General features: G+C 31.2%; 1 protein-coding gene across 1 annotated transcript in view; it reads left to right on the plus strand.

Moving 5' to 3' along the window:
• The window catches only part of bchs (WD repeat and FYVE domain containing 3 bchs), a 1,547,413-nt gene that overhangs the window by 960,481 nt on the left and 560,344 nt on the right, over positions 1 to 26,588 (plus strand). The window contains exons 28-30 of the mRNA XM_089597159.1: positions 2,700 to 3,132; positions 3,252 to 3,461; positions 3,575 to 3,763. Of these exons, the coding sequence (XP_089453285.1) occupies positions 2,700 to 3,132; positions 3,252 to 3,461; positions 3,575 to 3,763 (832 nt within the window). The remainder of the gene's footprint in view (positions 1 to 2,699; positions 3,133 to 3,251; positions 3,462 to 3,574; positions 3,764 to 26,588) is intronic.

Consider the following 26,588-nt stretch of genomic DNA (forward strand, 5'->3'; position numbering starts at 1 on the left):
GTTTCCAGAGGCACAAGTCCAGAAAAAAGACAGTTTTTAAGTAAATAATTATCTAAGTCGTCAATTCTGCTAAGGTTAGTTTGACAGGCAACACAGTAAAGTCAATAAATGTAGCTCGTTTGATGTACAGAGAAATAATCGGTAATGGTTATGTCGAGTGCATCTACTATTATTAACTATCGTTAAGCGTAATATAAAATTATTCTGGCTTAATTAATAGTAGCGCAGATCATTTGCATTATTGTCTTGTACAAGAAATCGATAGCCTTTAGTATGAGAAAACGTTTATCGTAGTTAACCGATAAATAAATAGTTTTATAATTTTTTTAATATAAATAACCGAAAAATACTCACTCAGGTTCATTAATATAAAATGTCATGATTATTCTTATACAAATACTTATGCTAACCCTATTTATTTCTATATCAATTCTTTAATGACTGCTAACAGCATTATTATAACCGAAATGTTTTTTGTAGTTAATCATGACAAAATTAATCATTTACTAAAAATACATAGTTTTCTTATTTTTCGTCCTAATCATTTTATTTGCACTATTGTTTACAGGTATTGTAAGCTTGGATCTTGACTCTACCACCACTTCTTCGTCCAGTTTCAAAAACCTACTACTTGTAGATCCTGCGGTACCCTAAACCTTTTCAATAACAACAATACATGTTTTTAATAATTTATAACAATGCATTTTAACAAGGTCCCTATAATTCCCGAAAGAAAAATTTTTTTACATTTCTTTAAAAGATAAGTTGTATGCACAAAAGTGCTTTAATGTATCACAAGAGACGGTTATTTTTCTAAGAAAAACTTGATTCCGTGTACGAGAGTTAGTATTTATTGTCACAAGAAAAGGTTCAGGATAACGCAGGATCTACAAGTAGTAGGTTTTGGAAACTAGACGACGAAGTGGTGGTGGAGTCAAGATCCAAGCTCACAATACTTGTAAACAATAGTGCAAATAAAATAATTCAGAAAAAGAGTTAGAGCACTTTTTATTATCAGGTAATGATTAATTTAGTTATAATTAACTATAAAACATATTTTGGTTTTAATAATGCTGTTAACTGTCGTTAAAGAATTAATATAGGAAAAATAAGGTCAGCATAGCTGTTTGTATAAAAATAATTGTGACAGATCATATAAACGAACCTAAGTTTATATTTTTCGGATATTTATAGTAAAAAAATTGTAAAACTTTTAGAATTAATAATCACTTGATAAAGAAAAACTACCTTTGCCCTTCTTTTTTCACTTTTTCTAGAATTACTAGCTACTTCAAGAAATCGTCAATCGTTAAGCATAAACGGACAAAAGTCTCGTGGTATTATTATGGTCTCTATATAATTACTTTCGATTTACAAAAATATCTCGTCTTAATAACAATAAACTTAAAAAATCGTTTTATTATAAATGATCTAATCGCTTTAAATCTTACAGCATTTACACCTTAATGTCAAATTTAGTGACGTTTTTTGAAACGCCACTGAAACTGACCAAATTAGAAATAGAAATAATCAAAACTAGAGCACGACGCAATATTGAACGGGGTACCAGTCTTTAAATAACGTGGTATTATAACAGAACAATATAATTTAGCCAAATCAAAATTTCCTCGTGCAAGGTAAAGCACGTCTATGACGCTACCATGAAGGGTTTTACTACCTTTATGACGAGAAATTATCGAAAACGATTCACGAGCTTTACTTGCCCATTTGACTTTGATTTCTTTTACTCACCGCTACCACCTGACGATGATATCGAAAACTATTACTACCAAAAAATGGAAAAGTTTCTCGACCTTATTGAGTTCCTCGACGATGAAGAAGTTCTCTTTTTCCCTGTATCTGCCCTTTTATTGCGCCATCTCCCTCTATTATTTAAAGCCGCCAAAATCGCTAACTATTTTTGACTCTTCTTGCATTTTCTCTTACCTGGTTGTTACGTGCTTACATCCTCGCTTTAATGTTTTTTTTTTTTTTACGAGAGCTGTTTTATGTTTTAGACTTATCTTATTTATTGAATCTCGTATATCTCTTAGTAGAAATTTCAAAGTCTTACTTATTATCATCAGTGCTTTTTGTATCGATTAATTCCCTTTTTTCCCTTGCAAAGTGTTAAGGTAAGTTCTGTTAGCTCAATTTCAAATGCTTAAAGAAATAAGTTTCATAAATTTGGAAGCTCACGTACCTACCGTTACCTCTGAGTTTTCTTCACATACATCTTAAATCAAGGTGATCTAGCAGAATTAAATTTAAATTTTACGGTCTACTTAATGATCAAGTTAATTTTATACACTTATTATTGGTAATCCAGTTCCAGAGGGGAATACTGCCATTTCCATGTAAAATCATAAGCAACTCCAAATAAGTCGTTGTACTTAGTTTTTTTAGAAAGTTTAACACAAGTCTGTTGAGTTTGATGTTAATACTGAACATGCCAACAGTTGATTAGCATCTGAAGCCCACTCTTGTTAAATAAAACTTTAGATTATGTCGATTTACGTATCATAGAATAGCCTATATCTTGTAATTAAAGTATCTCTATATAATAATTATAATACTGATACAGAATGTATCTCTCTTTCCCAATAAATTTTGTTAAAGACAGCTATGGTTGTTATAACAAAAAAATTAAAACTATATTTATTTTAAAATGTTAATTGTTAGTATCTTTTTTTATTCAGGTTGCTTGTGTTTGGAGCCGGAAATCATGAGTTAAACTTTATTAGTGGCCTAATGTATTGCTTGATGCAATTGATGGCTAATATTAAAATACCATTAGATACTAACATAAGAACTACCTGGCACGTAAATCCGCAAATTGATGCTGGTGTTGATACATTTACCTCTGATGAAGGTCATAAACTTATAATAAACGCAGCTGTAAGAGTTTGGGAGGAGTTGTACGTATGCAAGAAACCAGCTATAGAAGAAGTTTTCAAAATTACGCTTCCATCTACAGTTGGCAATGAACGTGCTCCTGACTTGTTTGTAGTTCGAGAACTAGTGCACGAGATAGCCCAACGACTTTGGATGAATTATGTTATATCAGAAAGCAAAGTATCCTATCGAATCCCATTTGAGTTCCAGGGTCAGATTCAGCTAGCTATTAATAATGTAAGATATGTTCTGAAATAAATAATTATAAGTTTACTGTACAAATTATTTAATAATGTATGAAAAATAATATAAAATAAGAAATTATTTTATCATAACCTAAACTTTCTCACTTATAGAAAATCCAAAAAGTTACCGGAGGTTTAACAAGATTAGCTAGTAGAACAAAAGTTAGAAAAGAGGAGTATGGCAAAGAGAAGTTTAAACTATGTTATGATACTATTGTACTACAAACTGAACAGAACGTTTCTTTAGTCAAAGAATTAGTGGCAGCAAAGAAAAATCGATATGAACAAACTTGTTTACACATGCAACGTTATGTTTATCAGGTAATTTTGATATTTACATATTTTATTTCGCTTAACATTCATAACTTTATGCAAATTTGAACAAGTGTTTCCAACTTAATATAAATTATTAATTTTTTCATTTCGTATTACAGGAATGGTTACAGACAGAAATAGAGCTCACTAGAGAGCGAGGTTTATGGGGACCGCTTACACCTTCAGTACTTGATAAGTGGATGCTTGATATGACGGAAGGTCCATGTAGAATGCGGAAAAAAATGAGGAAAAATGAATTATTTTATACTCATTACCCATTCAGACCTGAGCTTGAATATCCCGAGAATGTAAGTTTATTACTTTTTGTTTTTTTATAAATGTATACTTACTGTGAAAGTAATTATCATAATACATATAGAACGGGGCTTATTCTTTGTAGTTCTGACTCTTACTTTAGCTTTAGATATTAATATCTATAATTGTAACAAAAGCGTACGCTTATTTCAAAATATTGATGAACGTAACTTGGTAAGACCAGCAAACAAAAGGCATTATTTGAGTCCTGATCATTCAGAACTTATTTATTCACTTATGACAAAACATTAACTTATAAGGACTTTGTTGTAATGTATGAGCCAATCTTCGTCTTATCATAATTGAATTTTTTTGCCTACCTCTAATAAATGTTTATGTTTTCTAAGCCAGTACAGCCTCATTTTGTAAATTTTTAGTTCAGTAAAATATAAATTTTCGAGCATGTGTATGCAAAAAAATAGCGTACGCCCTTGGTGATAGTGTATACTACAACCACTCGTATGTCTTTGTCAGCCTCACCTTTATTTAAAGTTTTAACTTTAGTTATTAGTTCTTATGTTACAGTACATCTGTATATTTAAGTGTATTATTTGATACTCAAAATTTCTCATTTAACTAGCTCTCATTATTTTTTGGCCCTCTGTAACATTAATAACTACATTATTGCTTGCGTTGTAGTTAATTTTGCTATTTGCTCCTGTCTTTTAATACTGACACGTGGTTAACATTTTGTTAAAAAAATGATTCCAGAAAATTTTTCGTAAACTACGCCAACATTCTTACTTTGCACTGTAGGTACCACATTTACTGCTTCTTCGAAATAATGACTTCTATTTTGCTTTTTGCGATACGCTTTCTTAATAAAGTGTTTTTTGCTACAATAATAGCTCGCATAGTCATGAAAATGACAATCTTCACTAATGTGATGAGATTTCCGACAGCAAAAACACACCCTTTTTTCGGCATTTTGCTATGATAGTTTTTTGGTGCTTATCAATAACTTTACACGAATGTCTTCATATCTTACACCATATATAACGTAAGCGTGTAAAGCTACTCTCATGTCTCCAAATATACATTTTAAATTCAGTACTTTCAATTCAGCAGTATAATATCAATATATTTCAGCTTAAAGTTAGTCACAATTTCTACTTCATATCATTTAATTTCTTAACCATCATATAATTTGGTACTAATATCTACCTAATCAGTTTAAATACTTCTTTACTTATAGGCATTAAGGGTAGATTTTTTTATTTATCATCTTCAGTATATTTTTTAGGAATATAATGCCTATGCATACGAATTTCTCCTCATGTCACCTAGAGAACGGCTAGTTCAGAGATTACGAAAACCTAATTCGATCGCAAGAACACTTGGCCACAACACAACACCTTCGATCCCGAGCTACCTGACGCATCAGCTCGACAACGAGAGCATACATTGTGCATCCTCTTGTTTCTCCACAGGATGTCCTACCGTTCGCCTCACCTGCCGCTTAGCCGAGTCTCAGATGATGCTGCAAACTCGCACAAACATTGTTAGCAGAAAGTCTTACTATCGGCCTCACCAGCTAGTCTGTCAAGTTCTCACCGACTGTCAAGCTCAGACGACTCTTTGAATACGCACACACACTCTTCGTTCTATTACGACGGAAAGACGGTCACTTACCGACTGCTGAGGCTCAGACGACCCTTCGAATACGCATATATACTCTCAATACACTTCTTTAACAGGCAGTACTACAGAGTTCCGTCATTTCGGACTCATCGGCTCGTCCGGAATTTGAGCGGCCATGCTCGCAAAACTCTCTTCCTCGACCCGAACGTCTTCATCTTGGACAACTTGATCCGCGCCCTCATACACGCGTCACTTTCTTCTCTCAACTTTATTCTCACTCTCTCTCACTCTCTTGGCGATCTCTACCCCTTCCCCCTCCATTTACTCCCATCACTTCTCTTCTTAATCACAAGAAATTTCACAGCATGCATCGCACGACCCATCTTTTCCCCCAACTACACGGATATACACACACTCATACTTAGTCCTGGCGCGATACGATTTACAAGGAAAGACACTGTAAAATACATGTGATTATTACGATAATCGCCATTAATTGACAACACATATATTCCTACTTTGCTACCAAATTACATAAAAATATACACATATACCCACGTGCACAACTATAATATAATCACTTAGAGTCCTTTAATGTACATTTCTTCCTTATATTCACGCTTTTTCCTCTCACTCTTCTCTTTGCTTGTCTTACTGGCTGTATGTCTCCATCTCCTTCTCCTCTTCCCTCGCGTAAAACATAGTAAATAGGCAAACCACGTACGTGGGTACTGGAAACAAGCCTTAGGTGTTAAAATTGTACCAAATCGAGTTTTGCTGCATTTTGGCTCGACATAAAAAATAACCCTGTCATAGCCTGTTACTTGCCAATTCGTCTTTATTATAAAGTTTATTTCTACTCCCCCTACTTTTTTCTCTTCTTTAATTATTTATATTTTTATTTTTACTTCTGGTGGCATTAATCAGCTTTTTTGCTAAATATTTAATTGTGCATTTTTGACATTTCCAGAGCATCTTATATTTGTATTTTTCATTGAATAGAATATTACATTTAAATAATTTTAAAACATTTTTTTAAGTATTCATATTTCTAAACATAAACTGTTATACTTTTGCTTGACATTCCACTATTGAATTCTTAATCATTTATGACTATATCTTATCATTTCATATGCTGAAAACTTGTCAGTTTGAAAACTACCTTTACACTTAATAAATTATTTAATTGTTTTACCTCCCGACATAACCATAGTTTACCTTTTATACGTTACTAACATCATTTTAACAGAGCTTATCCTTGTCGCCAGTTGAAATGTATCGACACGATAAATCAATAAAAAACCATCAGAACTAATGAAGTTAATAGTCAAGCATGAGCTTATGAAAATAGTAACAGGAGAAAGTAAAATAACTAGTAAAAAACCTATTGTTGCCAAATGGTAACTAATAAAAAAAAAGTTAATAAACGAAGAAGGTTTTTAATACCTTTCATAACAAATAATAGAAAAAAAGTTATGAAGACTTTAATGTTGTTCAAAATTTCAAGACGTCTTAAGAATTCATAATTTTTTCTCGACACAGTTTTCCAGAAATTTAGAAGAATTTTTTTTTCTTGAATAAAAAACATTTTTTTTAAATTGGCTGGTACTAAAAATGCAATTTCTCGTGTTATTTTAGCATTTGTGCCGTAAACTAAGAACGCTGCTTTCACGTAAAGATGTTCAGGTAATTTAAATCGTTTATTAATAAATAAATAAAAATATCTTGTTTTGACAGTAGATATCCTGTGTTACTCAGTCTAATGCCCAGCCTCCGCAGCATTGTAATATTAGTTAAAATAGTTTTAAATATGCCATATTTAGTGAAGAATAAGCAAGAATAAAAAAAATTCTAATATTTTTTGTACTAGTGCTAAGTCCAAGAATTATTTTTACGTAGGTTTTTATTCATAGTGCTACTACAGTTCAAAAGTAAATAATTTTATTACAATTTTATTCATAGCTTTTGTTTCGTATTTTTAAAAAATCCAGTAAATTGTATGAAAATGAAATAAATCTGCTTGCAGTATCTGTAGATATAAGGAATGTGGAAATCTAATGCACTTTTTTTTCGATACGCTGAAAAATTATTGAAGGTGGCTTGGGTGGTTGGTGCCATACCTAGGGTAGGGTGCCATAAGCGCCCCTAAAAAATTAACGCTTTTCGACGGTAAATTTTTCAATAAATATACTAATTTCAATAAATTTAAAGAACAAGATCACAAAATTTCCAGAAAAGTACCGTCAAATTATAATTGTGAAAAGTATGAGATGTTGGGAAGCAAGCCAGCCTAATGTTTCATACTTTTATTTTGATTTTCTCTTAAGTTAAGTCGTTGACCCTATGTTCTTAAGAATTTAATAGATCCTTGTAAGAAAATACACAAGAAATATTTTTTATTTTTGAGGTCAATCAAAGATTTCCGACAACATAGTTGATTTTGTGACCACTGTCCATGAGAGTACGTGTGAAATTAGTGAATTTTGAGTAGCGATTTGCAAAAAAATTAAGTCGTTGACCCTATTATTTTTTCATCACAAATAAATTTGGCATACTTTATTCACATAATTCTAGAATTTCAGAAATTTTGATTACGCCGATAAAAATCGCCCAAGCCACCTTAAGCTTTTAATTCTCTTACGCCTTCTTATGGTGTAGTGGCGCTGTACTTAAGCTATGAGAATACGCTGTAATATTTTAAATACTATTTCTTACAACGTATAAAAGAACGTGGTTAACTATGTTGCTAAGTAAGGAACATTTTAGGCATCGTCTTCTTTATAAACATCAATAAGGGAGAAAGGTAAAAGATACTTTTAAACCATTAAGTAAAGTTTTTGGTGATAATTTTTCAACATATACAACAGTCAGCAGATGGTATGAACAGTTTCAAAGTAACGATTTGAGTTTGAATGACCATGAATGTAAAGATCATCCAGAAAGGTGCGAAGGCAACGAGTTGCAAGCTTTGCTGGATGAAAATCTATGTAGTAATAAGATTTGGCAGCAGTACGTGGTAGTAGTAGCAGTAAAGTGGTGGAAAGAATTGCAAAGGCTGGCAGATGGGTTTTATACCAGTTAAGTAATGAAAAAAAAAACTTATAAATCGATAGTTGCCATTTTCTTCTCGGTAAACATCATAAAAAGTCGTTTTTGTGGAAAATTATAACAGGAGATGGAAAAAGGATTGATTTCGATAATCTGAAGCGGAAAAAATCATATCTAAATTTTGCACAAGCTGCTACGTATAATCCGAAATGCGACGTCATTACAGATAAAGAAATGCTTTGTGTTTAGCGACATTTAAAAGAAATCTTGTATTATGAGCTGCTACAGCTGAAACAAACTGTTAGGGTAGAAAGCTATAGTCAACAACTAAACTATTTGAGTAAGATGTTAGACGAAAAACGTCCATTTACTGGTCACGGACTAGGTCTAGTAAAATTGTTGCATTTAATTTCTTTTTGCTAGAAAGTACTGAGTCATTCAGCTTACTCTTCAGACTACGTGCCTGTTGATAACCATTATTTCAGATCCATGAATAACACTTTTCAAAGTGTACACTTTTAAATATTTGAAAAAGTAGAAAAGCAAATCGATAACTTCTTTGCGTTGAAATCCAAGAATTTTTTTTGAGAGGGTCCATGAATCACTGATTCAGTGGCAGAAGGTGTTAGAAAATAACAGACAATACTATGCTGATTGTACGAATGAAGTTTTTTTTATATGAATTAAGTTAGAAAATCAAAAAAAAGTTGCAATATTTTTGCAAATCCCAATACATATAATCACTACATATTTAGAGACAAATTAGGATGTAAAGATAGGGCTGAGCTCTTTTTTGTTACATCACTCTATTTTACGCAATACATTTACAACACTAGGACCAACGTAAGCTGGCTAAGGTGCCAACGTAGAAACCAGCAGATGCTAAGTTTTAATTACTAATAGGGATACATTGTCAAACGTAGTTGTAAACTTAATATATCTATATTTCCATAAATACTTATACAATACGTCTTATTCAACAAAATAAAATAAAATTGTATAGTTAAAGTATCTGGTTTTAAATGACAAGTCATTAGGACGCAACTTTTGTGGTCTTGTGCATCTCTGGAAACTCCTTCATAGGTGCTTTATCATTTAACGCAACTTACCTTCGCCCTTTTCATTAGACCTCTGTAGATTGTTTTCTTCGTGTCTTTATGTAAATTATTTTTTGTGCTGCTTGAGCTGTTTTATTTTTCCAAGAATTTCGGAAGTCCTTTTTTCCTTCTCCTAAATATTGCAACCACAAAACTTTGAGTTACTTGAGGACAATATGCTTTGGATTGTAAATAGGTATTGTTAAGTTGGAGTACATTGAAATATGTGGGGTACTTGTTATTTAAAGTATATAAAAGCTTTTTTAAGCAGCTCTTACAACATAAAAAATCCATTTTAATAACGTTTTGCTTTGCAAACTATTCTACTTAATTATAGTATGTTCTATATTCTGAATCGAGTTTTATAATTTCTGTGGCAAGCTCGTTTATTAATCTATAAACTTCGTATATGTGCCGCACAAAACGTTAAATTGTGAGAAAGCGAAGAACTTAAGAAAAAACGCTGCGAGTTAAGTCAAGTAGTATAATTCACCTTATAGTAATGTGATTTTCCTTGAGGACTTAATACTGAGACCTTACAAAATTATAAAGGAAATTAAAACAACAAACCAGGGGGTATTAATGGGTCATGGGACCCACGGTAAGAACGAAGTTCTTTAAACATGAGATGAGTATAGACACGATTTCTCAGGTAACAAGGGGATCGCCAGACCCACAGGAAGAACGAAGCTCTGTAAAAGTTAGTACTGCATTCATGTTGTTTACTAAAAGAAAAACTTAAAAAACGAATACAAAAAAAAGAAAAAACAATAGTTTAGTACTCACGACAGTTGAACTTCGTGAGAACGTCGTGCATAAATACAGTACTAAACAAATGAAAAAAAAAAAAAAAAAAACAACAGTTTAGTACTCACGATGGTTGAACTTCGTGAGTACTGTATTTATGCACGACATTCTCACGAAGTTCAACTATCGTGAGTACTAGACTATTGTTTTTTTTTTTTAATTCGTTTTTCAAGTTTTTGTTTTAGTAAACAACATGAATGCAGTACTAACGTTTACAGAGCTTCGTTCTTCCTGTGGGTCTGGCGACCCCCTTGTTACCTGAGAAATTGTGTCTATACTCATCTCATGTTTACAGAACTTCGTTCTTACCGTGGATCCCATGACCCATTAATACCCCCTGGTTTGTTGTTTTAATTTCCTTTATAATTTTTTCATTTGTTTTTTATTATTTTTTTTTAATTTCTTGTTTTATTTTTTTCTTCATTTCTTGTTTTATTTACTTTTTTTCATTTCTTGTTTTATTTTTTTCTTCATTTCTTGTTTTATTTATTTTTTTTCATTTCTTGTTTTATTTTTTTTCATATTTCATTTTGTTACATTTTTTTAAATTTTTTTGTATTTCCTTTATTTAATTTTTTATTTTATTTTCATATTTATTCTTTTTTCTTATTTCCTTTTTTATTTCTTTTTTTTCCATTCCATTGTATTTATTCATGTCTTTTGTAATTTTATTTCATTTTATTTTCATATTTCGTTTCATTAATTTAAAAAAAAATTTTTATTTTTACTTATTTGTTTGCGATTTTATAGTCCATTAATACAATTTTTGTTTTATTTTTATATAATAACTCAATGATATTGTGCCCTTATTGGTTTATTAAATTTAAAATAAGTCCCCTTAAAAATCATTAAAATAATATGAAACTCGAAATATATTTATACAATGATCTTACATAATTAATTTGTGATTGATTTAATGAACTACTTTATTTATGAAATTATGTTATATTGTAACATAATTTGTTTGCCAAATTCGAAATAAGTGCCTTTAAAAACCATTGATACGTTCTTCAACTCTATTCCACATGTTTTTTTTTTTTTTTTTGCTTTTTTTTTTTTTTGCTTTTTTTTTTTTTTTTTTGTATTATTTCGAAAACAAATACATAATTTATCATGAATTGAATGTATTATCAGTGAATGCGTATAAAAATGGAATATTATAGTTACGAACCACACGATAAGTACAAGGAACCGAGTTTCTAGTCGGCAGCGCGTTTTTTTTTTTTTTTAGATTGTAAAAGAAAAAAATTCAAAGTCAAAGAAAAATTATTGTGGGAAACTAAAGTTAAAATTTGTTTAGAAATTAATTGCTTGGGAGTGTGAGGGGGAATGGTGGGCAAAGGTATGCAGAAGAGTAACACGGCACGGTTGGCAGATATACATATATAGTGGGGAGAGGGGAAGTGTGTAGAGAACAGTAGGTGAGGGGGGCGGGGTAAGGGGAGAAACTTGAGAGGAAGAGACTTCGGGTGAACCACTTTTGTTTAAAAAAAAAAAATCTGTCGGTTTTAAAATTCTAGCCCCCCGAGTACGTGACATAAAGAACTTCGTTCTAAAAAAATTCGAGTCTTTTAAGCTCATTATGTGTTAAGGTACTAACAACGAATGATTATGATACGTAATGCATGTAGGCTAGTAAACTACCCTTGAAGCACAACAAATAGGCTTATGTGAGTGGCAAAAGTGTGAGATTTTTTACTTAAATTAGCTAGAGGGAGCCCAGAGATGCATGGTAATGTACAAATCAGAATGATTAAAAAACTAAAGCAGATATAATTTTGATAATAAACTTCGCTAGTTAAAGCTTAAAAAGACTGTAAAACAGTAAAAGATGTGCTTTACACGCTGTAAAGTGCATATGATTTAATAAGACTAGTAAAAAAAGTGGAATTATGAAAACAGGTGACATTACTTAATTTAAGCTATCGATAAACATAAACATAAGTAAGTCTAGATAGCAGAAAAACAATAGTAAAAATACTTTTGCAGCTATATAAGTGAATTAAACCAAGGATTAAAAAATAGCTCAAACAAAAGATAATCATAATAATGAAAAAATTTAATTTATGATGGTCCAGTCTGAAAAAAATATTCTCAAAGCAGTGAAGTGTCATATAAAAATTGAATAAAAAAAAAGAACTGAAGGAATTCAATGAAGTTGATAATAGTAAGAACAACAAAAATTAATTTTCAAAAATAATAAATTTTTATTAGCTCATGCACAAAGTGCAGTGACTTTTAGTACCTCATGTCATTAGGGAACAAAGTCCAGACACGAGTGCTCGAACGGCATATTTGCAATTTCACAATAGTTATGAATTCTGCAGTCTGAAATGTCACCTCTAGGTATTTAGCAATTAGATTAATGTAAATTTAATTATTGTAATGCAAATAAAAATTGCTGAGATAAATAACAGAACCTTGGTAGAGATAGCACAATCTATGTTAAAATCGTTTGGTGGTCCAATTCACGCTAAAGCTATTGCAACAAATAACTTAGATTAGAATTAAATGTATTTTAAGTTTCTAAAACTCTGAAACTTTATTTCAAAAGAATTTAAAAAAAAAAAATTTACTTAAAATTCAGAAAGTTATGGTTTGAAACAAAATGCCAAAAACATGCAGGTTATAATCTACAAGTGCAAATTAAAATAGGCTTTGATCGTCAAAATCTATTTTCGACTGATGGTTGAGGTTGGTACAAAAAGTCAAATACCATGGTATCATTCTTTATTATTTAACTCTGTCAGGATGTGGTTGAAGTAGATCAAGAGAATAAAACAAATATTGAAAACATTAAAGATGGTTTATCATAACTACAGTTCTTACAATTGTTGATAGCCCATTGGTTAAGAATTTCAGATGTATGTTGTATAGTACTTAAACACCAGTAGTCTGACGAAAAATGATGACTTATGACAAAAGTAAATAAAAAACTATAATCTAAAGGACTTCTCCACAATTTGGTCAAGCTGTATTTTGGTTACCTTCAGAACACCTTTATAGCAGATGTACAAACATCAAACAATATAAAAACATTATTTTTTTTTGTAAATAGCTGATAACGATTAGTGTAGGCTTCGTATGGTGCAAAAGTATTTACAAAGATTTTTCTGAGTTTAATATTAAAAAATACTGAAAAAATTATCAGATAATACGTTTAATTTGAAAAATCAGCCCTTTTAATTTCAAAGTATCTTGAGAGAAATATAGCAGATATTAAATACGTCAGCTTATTTTTTACCATAAATCTTTAACTTGAAAAAAACCATCTTATTACCAGTTACTTTTGTAACTTTTAATTTAAAACTGTCGTAGATAAGGAATACACTTTCTAAATAGGTTTTCCTACTGCTTACTGAGTATCGCAATACGTGCTTAAACTGCCGCAAAGTTACCAGTTGAATGGTTACGCCAATTGTTCATGAGTGACAGCAACCGTAGTGGCAAAAAGAGCTTCATTGGTGGTTAACAAACCGGTACCAGCGTCGTTTGCGCTAGCCTTGCAAAAGCTCTTACGGTCTTTCACGCCACGCACGGAAACACCTTCGCGGTTGATCTGTTTTTTGACGGAGTATAGTTTGGTAGAATGGAAATTTAATTGCAACATCCATAGATATATACTCTAAGTGGGCCTACTAGTAGCGACAAGACTGCGTTTGTTAGACGCTTTTTGTGTTACATTGGTCGTATGGGTGATACTTGTTTTGAGTAGATCATTTTATGTTACGGTAAATGACAGTCATTATAATAATTTGAAGTAATCTACATAATGCAAAACATATTTTGTCAAGACAAAGGCCAGTGTAATGTATCGCTAAGTTCGTGATACATTGTAATCCTTAGAAATTGTAAAATCGTGCAAAAATACAACATTTTTCGAGACAAGTTTGACCAACGAATCGTTGGTTCTTGCAAGAAGCCTGTTAAGACAACAAATTGAGATTATTTTGATACCTTTTCTTAGATCTTAAACAAAACATACGTTATAACTATGGGTTTCAAACATGTGTTTTCCAAGTTGCCGAGTAACTGTATGATAAATGGCTAAAACCAGATGTAGGAAAGCGACTTACTGAATAAAATTTCAATCATACGATTATACTAGCATCAAAGACACGTTCTTTATTTGGTCGAAAACATGTAGCTAATTTAAAAGCTTATCTTGACACTAAACGACAGAAATCCTGTACTGCAAAGCCAATATGACGTTGATCAAAAATTTTTACATTTCACGTTGAATATTCTCGAAGAAAACGTTCCACTAACTGCGATGCACAAAATGACTTTGTGGGTACTTTAACGTGCTTTAAAAACTTGCAAAAGCTAGATCTAATTCGTCATAAAAAATAAAAAAACCAGTGGACAGTGGGTGTTTTGGTACCAAAGTAAGAACTTATACTTCTATAAAATTATAAAACAGAAAATATAATTATAAATATAAATATACCTTCTTTGAAGTGATTTTGTGTAGAAGGTGGTGCGATTATTGTTTAAATAAGTATACTTACGTGAGTTGGTTGTGATTACAATGAATATTGTAATATTTTATAACTAAACAATTATAAGAAATATATGATTACATAATAGTATATAAAAAATATGTAGGCTGGCCAGCATAAGACTATGTAGTTTTATAAATTCTTCGAATGATTTAGAAACAACTTCCTACTGCCTACTCTGAATACATCTCTAACGTCACGCTCACATCCATCATATACACTTATATACTTGTTCTTACTCAAAATTCAATAGCCAAAATACAATTGATTCTCAAACATTAAGGCAAACCATTTCGTAGTACCGCTTTATTCAATAGTATAGTAGTACATGCAGTGAATGTCCCATCAGGACGTTTGTCACACATAGATTTTTTTGACAGATGTTATTCAAGCATCAAATATATGATAAAAAGAGCATTAAAAATATCCAAATAAATTGCAGATCGCTTAAATGTACGCTTTTACACATGTTTAGTTTCACAAAATTGCTATTTAACTTGTCACTTTTTAAAAAATGACTGAAAAACGGCATTTATAAGATCTGTATGAACCTCTGAACTTTTGTTTGTATGATAAATTACTTTTAGATAGTCCTGTTTCGTTTTCCAATAGATCTTCAATTTTTTTATTTTAAATAACACATGAAGAAAGGATCAAGTATACGTAAAAGCGTGTATGTACGTAAGTACATCCATATGAAAAAACTAATTGCCAGCGTTGCTGCATACATTTGTGCTCCTCCCACCTCTCTAAACTTTGAGCTAAACTTTTTCCCCTCTAACTATGTGATAAACGTCCTTCAGTCAAAAAATCACCTCAACCACAAAGGAATAATTGTGAAAGAAGAAAACGCAATGAAAATCAATTCTTGTATTTATACAATACAGAAAACTTTTTTTTAAATTATAAACATTTTTAAAAAATGGGAAAATATTGCATAAACAATTCTTTATTCATTTTAAAAGTAACAACTTAATAATAAATGAATAAATGTTGATTAATACATATGAAAGCTGCTGTGCTACAATATACTGATTTCTAAGTTTTTGAAGAAAAAGGTTTAACTAAAAAACTTAGTTCCTTAAATGAATCAGTTATTTATCACTGTTATTTATAATTGAGCTTAATTAATTAAGAAACAAGAAATTAAAATTGACACTAAAAATAAGTTATAAGTTAGGAACTGCACCATAAGAAGAATTAGTCGAATCTCAATCGAATTTTTTATATTGGGACAGTTTATGGCAAAGTGGGTAAGGTACTCGGCTTGTGTGCAGGAGGTTGGGAGTTCAAATCTCTTTGCAAACTGTTTTTTTTTTTTTTTTTAATTGGTTAAAAAAATTATATAAATTAACAAAATTCAATATGTGTGATGTAGTATGGTGGCATTGTGTGGTGTAGAGGGAACTGGAAGTATGTTGAAAGGGGTAGAGCAAAGAGGGAGAATCAAGCAAAGTCTAATTCCGTTACACTTTTTCTCAAGGCCGCCAATCTAAAATCGCTCATTTACCCTGAAGTGCAGAACGTGCCTATAGAAGTATAACTTCAAAAAGTTAAGCTGATGGAATAAGTAAAAACATGGGATTAGTTAAGCGGAAAAGTGACCAAAGCGAAGAAACAGAAGTAAAATTTGGAGACGAGAAAAAAGTAATGCGCTTGATGTCTTAAACACTTGCTAACATTTAAGATGCATGTACCTCGATAAAAATTTTGCGGTCCTGGAACGTAGTTATCAAAGCGCATTGAGCAATATGACGTTAGCATGTACTCCTTGGACGTACTCTTCCATTACATCAGTACATCCATTCAGTTCTAGTTGGTACGTTTAACTATCGATTAAACAAAAAAGATTTCATAGTAGACATGCAATATTATCATCTAAAAAGAGACCTAATGGAGTAAAAAGAAGTTTCTATCGTTGCTTTGAGAAACGGTCTTTTTGTGCATTGAGTAGTAATACTACTTTGTCATTAGTAAAAGAGTAATAAGGAGGCACAATGACAAAATAATTAGTTGCGCAGATATACTTACGGGCTTGACCACTTTCAAGGCAATCAACTTTTAAAAACGATTTTGAAAACTCTGAATAATAAAGAAAGAAGAGCGAGAAAAATTTTGAACCCTTCTTTTGCCCTGAATTGAATACCAATGTAGCATTAATAACCGTCGCACTCGTACATCACCTTTGGGTATCTTCGCACAACCCTGGATTCTTCTTCTAAAATAGAGGTTCGTGTAGGAGTTCTTTCGTTCTACGAAGATAGCTAATAACTTAATACCGACTAGTCTTTTTTAGAATGGCTTATTTAATCTCTTGTCACCTATTATACAATATATGTTTACGCTATGCCCTGAATACAGCTCTACGTTACACGTCACTTAAGTGGCGTTAAAGTGACTTCACTTTGAACCACAAGAGCCACAAACATGGTCTGTTATTTAAGGACTCGTAGAGATATATTTTACCTCGTGCTTCTTTCACCCTACGTAGTTAGCCACACCTCTTGGCTCAACGTCTGTAAACTACAACCCGGTACGATGACATTGAAAATCCTATGATTTGTCGCTCGTCCTCTGGCTTTGTTCTCTCTCTCCCTTGCTTACTGGTTTTCCGACTCCCTTTTCCCAGTCCTGACCGCTTTCTACATTTTTGACCCGAGGAAATCGTCGTCCTAGAAAAACATATCAACTGCTTGGTTTGCGTACATACTCAACTTTCTCTCTCTCTCTCTCTTTCTTTCCCTCTTTCTATCGCCTTTTCTTCCAAATTTGTATTAGAAATAGTGTCATTCAGGTCTTTGGTTAGTTAAATAAATCGCGTTTTTATTTTTATTGAATCTTTTACTCTCTTGCTCTCTCTTGCTCTGTTCTAACACTTTACGCACAAAAAACTCTCTTCTAACTTATTTTCTCTTCTGATTTCTACTCTACCATGTGTATCACTCACAATAGCAACAAAACATCGAAACTTTTGCTGCTCGCACTTGGGCGTCTAGCTCAAAAATAAGTCTTAAAGCAGTCTCTCACTTTGGCTAAATCTGCGGCTACTGCTACTGCCGCGTATATCTTACTCGCAACCACTCTTGATACAGCTATTCAAGTTATTACGTACGCGTTTTCTTGTCCTTTCTCGTTTGCGCTGTTATATTTCTACGGCTTGGTTATCTGTTAGCATTTTCTCCTTCTTCTCTCAGTATATATAACAGCTGCCAAAAAATAAACAAATTTATATAAACACTTAAGTTATGCACTATGTACACACACTACGTCAGCAAGAGCATACTAGGCCCGGAGGACATTTTTACATCGTGACAAATTCACGTTAAGTATTGTGGTAGGTAGTATGATTCATATAAAATACATTTTTGTCGAGTGATGAATTCCAAATTCGAAATCGACTGCCTGTTTTTAAAAGATTTATCATCGTAAGAGTGTCAAATGCATCACGCATCGAAACCAAATTATTAAAAATATTGATGTGACCTAAATAACGTTTATGAACTGAAATTTAAGTTATATGATTACAATAGACATCCTACAGATATTGCGAACTCTGACACAAATCACAATATTTTATTTCTCATCAGGTCTGGAGGGTGTGGACGAAATCGACCGCACTCATGATTACTAGTGATAATCATACAAAATCAGGTACATATAAGGTTACTGTATACGATGACACACATTCTAATGGTTCATATTTCAATAGCTATGGGATTTAACCTTATGTACATACCACATAATTTCGTTTTGAAAATATTGTAACAAACAGCATTGGAATATCCAACATGTGGTCAGTACTTGGTTAACTTTTTTGTAGACCTCTGTTTTGTTTCTCAAAAATTTTTGTGATGATTTAAATAAGGAATGAAAAAATTTCTTAAAGTCTTATTTTATAAGGATGTAGCAAAACAATTTGAAATCTTGGTGTAGACTGGCGGCAGTTTATTGGTAAAATGTTAATGAAAAATTCGCAATAAAATTGGAGTTGAGAGGGTCATTCACGGTCATCAGTGGCTGAAATTCCCAGCCTCACGATGAAAAACTTCGCTCGTGACGTCTGCCAGTGAACGACTGACTTGGTTTAATAGTGGCCGGTATCATAGAGCCTTTTAGTCGACGAATTTTTGTCAAGAATAGTTTTAAAAATATACTTATTGGCAAGGTAGTTAAGTGTTAGATGGCCTTAAAAATAACCTATGAGATTAATGGTGATTACGTTAACGTAACGACTTATCATGGCCCTGAGCGTTCTCCGAATAACCAACCGCTCACCGTTAGCCAGGGAAGTGGGCCTAGGGAAAACTTTCTTCGTTGGTATACCATTAGGACGAACCACTGAGAAGACTGATAAAATTTTCAGCTAATATGGCTGCCCGAACTTCTTAGGATTATTTTCTCTGGCTTGCTGTTGTAGCAAAATCTGCTCTGGTAGCACCAGGTTGGTTGGAAAAACGGCCACAAATTTCTGAACTATTAAAGTACACTGTGCTCTGGCTGGATGCTAAAGCCGTTAGCTTTCAGAATGCCTATTTTTTGTGGTATTTAAAAATCTTGGCGATGTAGGGAGGTATTAGATGTAAGTCACATGTTTATCAGAGAAGAGTGTCGTTGGTATATCTGGGATACCCAGCTGATAGACTCTTATAATTAAAATTTATCTTGGATATATCATAACCAGACACACTTACTTTAATTGCAGGTGTATTTTACTTCGACCCCACCCAGCAGATCCTGCTCAATTGAAGTAAAAAGCTATCGTATTTTTTCAAAACCTTCAGCTAATTTGTTGCTATTGTTATTGATTTTTACAAGATAGACACTACGCAAAATCATATAAGAAGTGTCAAGAATTAGTATGGAAAATTTCAGTAAAATCGGTTGAGTAGTTTTCGTGGTTATCGGTTACAACGGTTTTTGGGACTAAGTTTTATATATTAGCAAGACTTGTATTATTTCAAACAATGACAGAAAAAAAATTACAATTTTCAACATAACTCATTACTAGTATTATAAAAGAAAAAACTAAGTGCACTGAAAACCTAATACTTACGTGTAAATTAAAATTTATTTTATATGAATTTGTTAATAATTTTACACTGAGTTGGATAAATAACTGAGTTATTATTTATTCATACGTGTCAAAATAATTTTTTTGCATGTCTGGCAGTGCAGAATTATAGATTAATGTACATGTACACATTTATTACCAGATAATGTTTACTAATATAAATATATGTACGTATCAGTTTATTTATAAAGTTGATGTCTCATCGTTGCTTACTACTAACATAAATTTGAAAATAAAATACCATGTATGCATGTACGTGTGTAGGTAGCTGTTGGGTAGAGTGAATACGAGGAATTGTGACTAAAAACGCCGAACTCGGGACCGCATATATATGAGAAGTGGTGGAGAGGGAAACACTGATTCACACACATACATGTACGCATCTCTACTTGACTTGCTATTTTTCCACTTGGTCCAAAAAATGTTGGAGCCAATTAGTAACTTTGAACACTGTAGCCACACTCTCTTGTATCCACTCTTGTGTCAGGGTCCGTGATAATAAGAAGGGTGTCCAGAACATGCTCCAAAAATAGTAAGAAGAATTGTTAGGAGCAGTGATGGGTCAAGAAAAATTGTTCAGGGGGCGTTAGAGAAATGTGCGAAACATTAGAAATATGTAGAAAGCAGTAGGGGTTCTGAATAGAAAGTGAAATAATCTAAAATAAGGAAGAAAATAACAGAATTTTGCATTTTTTTATGAGGGGTTAGTCTAGTCTAATGAAGAATAAGTAAAAAAAAAAAAAACCTTTGTATTAGAAAAATATCTTCTTTTAATCACAATTAAAAGGCAAAACACATATTAATCAATATCTTGTATTTCATGCAAACGAAAGTAACTGTATTTTTAGTTTTAAAAAATCGTTTCAAGAGGGATGATTTGTATATCGTCATCGTTGTTAATATCAAAGTTATTATCATCATAATAAATTTCATCGCTCTTCTTATTATCATTATTCTTCTAACTTTAGTATTATAATTTATATTATTATTAATTTTATTATTAAAATTATTATTATTATCACAATATTCATCATCACTATTATTATTCTCATTATAATAAACACAATGATACTTATAATTAAGTAGTCTCATCGCTTCTTTCACAGCTATTAAATCTAATAGACAAAAATGTAATCTAATAACAGTATAAGTTACTAAAATAAAAAAAATGCTATTCACTGTGTAAAAAATGTCAACTAGAAAATAAGATGTGTATTAACAATTCGCATTCTCCTCTGGAAGTTATTTTTTGTTTTTTTTTCTTATTGTTTAACTCAAAACCCGTATGATTCAGAAGAAGTAGATAATCTAATTTCTCAACCCTCTTAACATTTAAGAAAACAAATAATATTTAAAAATTCTTTAAGATAATGTGGATTTGAGTAACAATAATATATATACATATATACATACATATATATACATATCTATATACATAACAATGAAACAAATCTTTCTAAATAATGTGTATTAATCTATTTCGGTAATATAATTTAAAGATACAAAACTTTCGTTATTTCACTATGTTTAAATGTTCTTATCGTGCAGCAGTTTTTTATAGTTAAGAAAAGATTAAGAATCATTGTTGTTTTTAAGGTAAAATGATGTAACTATCTTTCTATTTGTCCAAAAAACAAACTTCGCAGCCGCCATCTTATAGTTAAATATATTGACAATTATTCAAAATAAATAGCGAATTATTTAGTTCTTAACATATAAAGTAAATGTATAGCAAGAAAAAAAACCAAATAATAATTTTTTCGTTAGTTAATACCTTATTCTATTTTTCTTCTTGAAATTAGCTGTTGGGAGTCCAGTCTTTCTGTTATTTCGTAGGGCTATTGGTCATGACTACCACGGTTTCTACTTCTTTTTTTCTACTAGATTTTTTATAAATACCTATGATTACATGATTACAATTACACTTGTGTATCTAAAACTTTACGTAGAAAAAAATAATAATAATAATAAAAATCCAGAGCATAATGTGCACATAGCACCTAAGCATAATACTTATGAAAATCCAAACGAAATAATAAATACAACCAGAAGAATAAATAACCATACACAACAAAGGACAATCAGGTTTTGTGTATACTATTGAAAGTGGGATAAGATAATATGCAAAACAATTTTATTAGGTTAAAATAACGGACACATCTGTTCAATGTTCTCAAATTTGCGGGATGCTAAAAGAGAAATGTATTATGAGTATAAGCAGGAGCTCTGGTAAATAGTAGAAAAGTTTTAAATGTTTCCTTACAATGTAGAACGGAAGTGGCGTCACGCCACTTGAAAGTCATGAAACGAATAACGGAGAATGTTATAGAGTTTAAGTAAGAGACTAATGTACGGAATTTTTCTATATTTTGCTGGTGAGTGGCAGTGGGGCAGGCACGGGGGCTGTAAGTGGCTCATGAGAGCTTTCAAAATTTTGCAGTCGGCTGCGATAGACTCCGGAGGCTCCGCATGCTCTAGAAATTGTTTTTATTACGTAAAAAAACTGATTGCAGTCAGAAATTTTGACTTCTTCTTGACAATAATAACACAGGCCTGCAAAGAACGGGTTATTTTTTTTTCTTTTTAATTTAATAGTCGTATCCTAAATATTTTTTTGCACTGAATCCGAATCCGTTGGCCAAATTGCCCTATCACGTCAGAATTTTGAGCAATCCTAACCTAAAAGTGCCAAAAAGCGTGTTTTTTGCCCTTTTGCGCGTTGAATATCTCAAAACTATGAAATGATAGGGCAAATCGGACAACGGGATCGTTTTCAGCATGCCAAAATCTAGAGAAAACCATATCGAAAGCGTGAAATTTAAAAAAACTTTTTTTGTAGTACTGAAAAGAAAAAATTCTTGGCACGAAATTGATGATTTTTATTAACACATGATATCATCGTTGCACCTCGTTTTTTTTATTAATTTAAATCAATAAAATTCATGTGATTGATGTTGATCAAGTCACCCATTATGAGCACATAAAGTTGTGCTATGAAAATTCAAAATGGTGGACACAAAATGGCGATTCTATTGAAATTTGTTTCTTGTCACTTGAAATGTATTTCATCTTTCTAATCGATTCGCAATAATAACAATAATAATAATAATAATAATAATAATAATAATAATAATAATAATAATGATGATGATAATAATAATAACAGCGATTTGGTTAGTTGAAATCATTAAATTTCATCATTTCTTCATTATCTGTCACAGTCTTCCGCCGAAACGGAACCTTACTGTTCCCAATTAACAATATTACTGTTTCGCTTATTTCTTTCATTTCTATTTTATATTAACAACCTTTAGTCTTTTTCATAAGAACACAGCACGATTTACTCAATGGAGAAAAATTCAGTGGTATATTTATGTATACGTAATGTGAACTCCATCAGTAACCCGGTTTGTAACAAAACAAGTATTGTGCTGTGTTTTTTCGTCGTTAGCAGCTAATTTCATGAGCTGAACAACACATATGCTAAGACACATTTACGAAAGAAGACAGTCAAATAAAATAAGTCGGAATTTGGACAAATAGAGTCATTCGAAATTAGTTTTTACTCTGATCAAAGCAGCGATATCATCTGACAATAGCATACGAAAATGATAATTGTTGTGGTATAGCGCCTAATTGTAAAATGAATTGTGTAAATACACGATGGGCCATTTTAATCTATGCATCTAAATATTTTGCCAGAGGTGCCACCTATTAAAAAATGACCGTAACAAAAGAATGATATCTGTGCTTCTTACAGTCGGAAACAATTACTTTCCCATGTTATTAAACGCCATTTTGTGTCCACCATTTTGAATTTTCATAGCATAACATTATGTGCTCGTAATGGGTGACTTTATTAACATCAATTACATGAATTTTATCGATTTAAATTATTAAAAAACGAGGTGCAACGATGATATCATGTGTTAATAAAAATTGTCGATTTCACGCCTAGAAGTTTTTCTTTCCAGTATTACAAAAACAGGTTTTTCAAATTTCACGCTTTCGGTATGGTTTTCTGTAGATTTTGGCATGCTAAAAACAATCCTGTTGTCCGATTTGCTCTATCATTCCATAGTTTTGAGATATTCAATGCGCAAAAGGGCAAAAAACACGCTTTTTGGCACTTTTAGGTTATGATTACTCAAAATTCTGACGTGATAGGGCAATTTGGCCAATGGATTTGGATTCAGCGCGAAAAAATACTTAGGATATGACTATTGGACTGCAAAGAAAAAAATCTTGCAGGCCTGTGTAATTTGCTAAACAGTAAGAACATTCATACATCATGAAATAAATAGAAGCAACGTTAATATCACCAAAATAACTTAGTAGATATTTATGAAAAAAACTTGTATTTTTGTTAGTTGTATCAAATCGTTTTACGTTTTTTCAAAGGTTACTTAATTTTTCAAATAGTAGTAGCATAAGAAGGATTAAGGCATCTTAAGGCAGATCGAGGTTCGATATCTACTAAATATATAAGTGGTATAGTCAAAAAATGTATTCACATAAAATTTTTAAGTCAAATATTAATAAATCGTTTCTTGTGATCGGTAAGATAAGGCACGTTAATGTTAAAAGCGTCGAACTCGATACAGTTACTAACGGCATTACCTATTATCAGTAAAAGAGAAAAATTGAGTTGATCGTTACTCATAAATCTGTTTTGGCTTAAATTTAATTTAGGTTCTTGAGTGCATGATGTAACAATTTCATATTATTTGAATATGAAAAATGTGCATCTAAGCTACAATGTTCACTGAAACCAGTTGAGCCTTTATTGTTGTAAATAGATTTAACATGTTTATCAATACATGTAGAGTGGATGCGTTTTTTTTGTTATATGTTTATAGCGTCACAATCTTAGCATTTAATTAAATATACCTCACTTTTCTCCGAAATGCCAGATTTTTCTTTACTATAAACCAAAATGGTTTTAATAATATATTTTTTGGCTATAATTAAATTCATTTTGTGTCTTTTTTATAATTTACTAATTTTCTCTGAAATTACAGAAAAATAATTTATCATAAATAGGGTAAGTTTTTTGCATGTTCTTTAAATTATTCTATCTGTAATAGATATTAGTTTTGTTGTACTTATTTTTTGGTGCTAGGCATTTTAATAATTTTACCTCTTTGTCGTAGTGATCTTTTCGTAAAGGTCTTGACATTAATATTTGTATAATAGAATAAAAAGCACTCATTTCTACTTTATCAGACTGTTTTGAATCACGTGGTACTAGAGTGTCTGTAAATGTTGGTTTTCTTTAAATTTCATAGACTAATTCATCATTACTTTATGTTATTTTTAAGTCTATAAAGTTCAAACTATTATAATTTTCTGTTTCAATCCTAAAGTTAATACTGAGTACTAGTGTACTTATGTAATAGAAAAACTCTTTTAAAGTCCTCTTTGTCCCTATCCAAACGTAGAAGACATCATCCACTTATCGTGCCCAATGTAGAACACTTTCTATTATACGTGAGACAGAGTTGAAAATGAGATCCTTTACACGTTTTTATTAAATTCAAATTTCTTATCAAATTTAAATAACCTTTGTCCAAGACAAATGTTAACTAAATTTAAAATTTCTTGCTTAAAAGATAAACATAGAGAGCTGTTTTTACTTATCAAGTTTTAAACTACGGTTTCAAGTTAGTCTCTGGAGATAAAAAAAATAAATTCACTACATCGAATGCAAATAATTTTGCATTACATGGAATGTTAATGTTTTACAGTATTAACTAACTCGCTTACATTTTTAATTCTAAATTTTGTTTTCAATTTAAAAAGAGAAGAAAGTATTTTATTACATTTTTTAAGGAGAAGATATTTTGGTGCATAAGTATAAGATACGATGGATCTCATGGGTATATTTTCTTTGCGTATTTTTGGTAAGCTGTATAATTTTGGTGCCTTAGGATTCATAACAGTTAACATATTTATACTGTTTTTACCTAAAACATTATGACACTTTTACAATGGACTTAGTCGCTCTTTGAATAGTTTTGCTGAACTCTTTTTTATTTTTGTCTAATATTGTAACACAAGTATGTCTAAGAAGATATAGCCCGTTATTCTCTATTGTGTTTGAAGCTAATTCTGCATCTAATAAATGCAAAATAATTTTTTTTTAATTCTTTATGTTAGGGCAATGTTTTAAACCTTAACTTGAAAAATCAGCTTCTTCTTGTATTTACTTAAGTGTAAAAAAGTTTTTAATTCGAGAATAAAAAACGAATAATGGGCTCTTTTCTCAAGATTCAGTTAACATTTGTCTTGAACAAAGTTACTTTAAATTTGATGAAAAATTTTTTAAACGATCTACTGATGAGCTCCACTCTTTCTTCTGCGTTTGAATAACGACAAAGAGGACGTTAAAGAGGTTTCTTAATAACAGAAATATTCTAGTACCCAGTATGAACCTTACGATTAAAACAGAAAATAATGATAGTTTAATATTTTTAGACATAAAAATAACAATAAGTGATAATAAATAAATAATATTTATAGAAAAGCATTTTGATAAGGATATATAAAATTGTTTGTAAGAAAGAGTATTTTAACATAGAAGATAGTTTTTTCATTCACATGTAATAAATAAAAAAATTTTGAAATAAATTAACCAAAAACAATTCTATAACCTAAATAAAATTGCCATTGTCAAGAAACGTTTAAGAGCTTTTGTAAGGATTGAATTTGT

The sequence above is a fragment of the Copidosoma floridanum genome, unplaced genomic scaffold (genome assembly GCF_036245765.1).
Source record: "Copidosoma floridanum isolate Cflo_tuat_1 unplaced genomic scaffold, Cflo_Japanese_pri ptg000030l, whole genome shotgun sequence".
Taxonomy (NCBI): Eukaryota; Metazoa; Arthropoda; class Insecta; order Hymenoptera; family Encyrtidae; genus Copidosoma; species Copidosoma floridanum.